Below are 3517 nucleotides of genomic sequence, written 5' to 3'. Positions count from 1 at the left end.
TATAAGGCATATAATCAGATTATAAGGCATATAATCAGATTATAAGGAATAAAAGGTTGATTTTTGAGAAAATTAAAGGATTTCAAGTTTGCCTTATAGTCTGACAAATACGGTAGTTAAAAACAGGGAGGGTGAGGATTTAAACTGCCAGCAGGGGGAGCCAGAGAGACAAAGACCAGTTACCTGAGTCTGGACCCGAACCAGTTACCTGAGTCTGGACCCGAACCAGTTACCTGAGTCTGGACCCGAACCAGTGGAGAGGCAACAACCATCAGAGCAACAAAGTCCACAAAGATGAGCGCAGAAAACTGCAGGAGACAAATTGGACATTTGGACTTGGGGAGAACTGTCCAGGAGTGAGACAAAGATCAAACTTTTACATCATGTATGGTGGACACATGAGTGCTTCTCTCACCAGCAGCAGCAGAGGTTTGTAGTTCGACGCTGCAGCACAAATACCCAGAACCGACAGAACCACGGTGATTGGACCAAACACCTGCAGAACCTGTAGTCCATCGCTGATGGACAACTGGTCAAAGAGCTGCAGGAGAGACAAACAGGAAGCAGCTCAGATCAACTTCCTGTCTGCCATTAAACATTTAGAGGAAATGCTGAACCTTAAAGACAGTTAGGACGGAAGAAGACAGGCTGGGTCCAGAGGAGGACAATCTTAAACCCAGATCAGCTGATCAAACCCTTTTCTCTCCTCCAAACCATGTTAGATTTTATTTTTTAAAGATGAGTTGTGTTTTTGTAACCTCCATATTTACCTCTGCGACAGGTACGTTTCCATCGATTGAGGAGAACCCCACCCCGATCATCACCACCCCCGACACCTGCAGAGGGAGGACAGAGAACCGGCGGGTCAAACTGCTGCAGAGGACGGTTAGTCAGGTTCGAACAGTCCTGTAGAACCACTCCTTATCCCCAGAGAACGGGACTGGACTCTGAATCCTGCAAAGACTACCAGCTGCCGTCAGTCATGATCACTAACAGGAAGTTATCAGGTCTTTTCAGATTAAAAGTCCTTCTTGCCCCTTCAGCACCATTTAGTAAGAGATGTGGGTGAATTTATGTATATATTTGAGCCTGTGTGGATCGAATGAATTAAAACTTGTTTTTAAAAATCCTTAAAGTCGGATGTTTCAGAATCATTTCATCGTCAACGAATCAAATCAGTCAAAGTTTAAAACTATCTTCACGTCGAGGACGAGAGGACGGAAACTGCTGTGAGTGTTTATTGAAGCAAAATGACGACAGAGAACCAGAAATAACTCAAAACGAGATAAAAAGAACCACAAATTGTTCCTAAATGAGCTCCGAGCAGCAGCTGAGAGTCCGCCTGATGTTCCTGAGGTGATTTACGGCTGAGCTGAAATGAAACATGATCGTCAACAAAACAACGTGACCGCTGCAATCAGCCGATAAGAGACTCGGCTGCAGGAAGCAGGAAGAAGAGTCAGAAATGATTTAATAAACACAAGGACTCGGTGATGGAGCGACACGTCCACACAGGAAGACACTAAACGTCCTGCAGAGGACAGAGACGTCACCCGTCAGAGACCAGAACCCTGACCCAGAAAACCAGGAGGAGAAATTCACCTTTTCTGTTCAAATGCAGCCGAAGGACCGCTGAAGCTAAATGGTAAGAGTAAGTTCCCAAAGCTATGTCCGTCACCCTTGGAGGAAACTGGCAAAGCAGTTCTGTCATAATAATCAGTTTCCACTTACAAAAAAAAAAAAAGGAGCAGCAACAGGAACCCGAACTAGACGAAAAAATAAAACGTCTCCAAAATATCTCTCCACTAAATTTAACTGAAGAAAAGCAAACCGAACAAAGAAAATACAAATTTCAGCTAAATTACAAGCGATGATACGTAGACTCCGTCAAGAACCATTTCACCGTGACAATAAATCTGGTGAATTAGTATATGGGCTTAAACAAAGTCAGGGAAAATGCCGTCGGTATTAAAGTTCAACAGGGAAACTATCTCAGACTTTTAGACTTCTACACAAACGTGTACTCATCAGACAATTGTCCAAGTCAAGAAAACCTTAGAGAAACTTCCACAGCAGATTCAGATTAGCCACAGTTGTTGATTTTTTTCAGATAGACTGTTGTTTCTCGTCAGCCTTGGGTTCTGCTGGTACTTTCGATCCAAAATGTCCAGATTTGTGGGCATTCCACTGGTCCGTGCGTATTAGCTCCCTCCAAGGTCGTCCCCAATTCATTCCCAATTTATTGAACAGATAAAAGATTTTATGACTCACCATCAACCACTTCACAAAGTTTCACACGACGTAGAGGAACCAGGCAGTGATACCTACTTTATCCTTTTCTTTTTATGATTTTTATTGACCCATTAGCTGCAGCCGTTTGTCAAAGCGCTCACATAAAATGAACACGAACATTGGAATCACAACACAAAATTAGCCTGTATGCCGATGATGCATTACTCTTTCTTGAAAACCCGGACTCATTAGAGAATCAGATTAAATTAATCAAATATTTCTCTAGCCTGTCAGATTACTCTATAACCTGGCATGCATCAGTCATTCTCCCATCACACAGTAACAGATGGATGTGGCAATCCGCACACCACCTACTCCTCTTGGCACTACTCATGTTACCTGTGTGGGTGTTAACATCTCCCTGCAGCTGTCACAGTTATTCTGACTCAATTTTACCCCACTGCTTAAAACCATCACTGATAATCTACTCATATAGATGAGTTTACCACTTTCCATACCAGGGAGGACAGCTGCTGTCAAAATGAACGTTTTACCAAAGATTACCTTTTCTCAATGATCCCACCTTAGCTGGTTCAAATTGCTGGACACCATTGTTACAGAATTCTACTGGAAAAATTAAACACCCCCAATGAAACTGCGTCTTCAGAAATTCAAATTACAAGGTGGACTTTCAGCTCGGTAGCACGGTGGTGAAACTGGTAGAGCTGCTGCCTCTCAGCAAGCAAGTTACACTGGTTCAAATCCCACCGGGAGCCTTTCTGGGTGAAGTTTGCATGTTCTCTCCGTGCATGCGTGGGTTTTCTCCGGGTACTCCAGTTTCCTCCCACAGACCAAAAACATGTATGTTAGACTGGCTGGTAACTCTAAATTGTCCTGAGGTGTGAGTGAGAGAGTGAATGGTTGTTTGTCTCTATGTGTCCCTGTGATGGACTGGAGATCTGCCCAGGTGTCCCCTGCCTCTCGCACAGTGATGGCTGGACATGGGCACCAGCAGTCCCCGTGCCCCCCACCACCACCACCACCCCCAAAAAGGAAGAAGCAGGTAAAGATAATGGATGGATTCTTGGATGGACTCTTGCATCGCCACATTTCTACAACTACTACACAGCAAACCAGTTACATTTACTCAAATGGATTTGCTCCAAACAATCAGAAGAAACGTGGAATCAGTCTGTTACTCTATTCATGTTCAAAACCTTCCATTTCTTAGTCAATCAAATGTCATCCATGTTTCACAACACCAATAACTACTTAACTTTCACAC

At 43.7% G+C, this 3517-nt stretch overlaps 1 protein-coding gene across 1 annotated transcript in view; it reads right to left on the bottom strand.

Annotated features, from left to right (window-relative positions):
* The window catches only part of LOC119427961 (23 kDa integral membrane protein-like), a 10992-nt gene that overhangs the window by 5101 nt on the left and 2374 nt on the right, over positions 1 to 3517 (bottom strand). Inside the window, exons 2-4 of the mRNA XM_037695603.1 lie at positions 771 to 836; positions 416 to 541; positions 234 to 308 (exon numbers count right to left, since the gene is read on the bottom strand). Coding sequence (XP_037551531.1) covers positions 234 to 308; positions 416 to 541; positions 771 to 836 — 267 coding nt within the window. The remainder of the gene's footprint in view (positions 1 to 233; positions 309 to 415; positions 542 to 770; positions 837 to 3517) is intronic.

This window comes from Nematolebias whitei, chromosome 22 (assembly GCF_014905685.2).
Source record: "Nematolebias whitei isolate Nwh7 chromosome 22, NemWhi1, whole genome shotgun sequence".
NCBI lineage: Eukaryota > Metazoa > Chordata > Actinopteri > Cyprinodontiformes > Rivulidae > Nematolebias > Nematolebias whitei.
The sequence above is the reverse complement of the archived record's forward strand: the minus strand, read 5'-3'. Positions and strand labels throughout refer to the sequence as shown.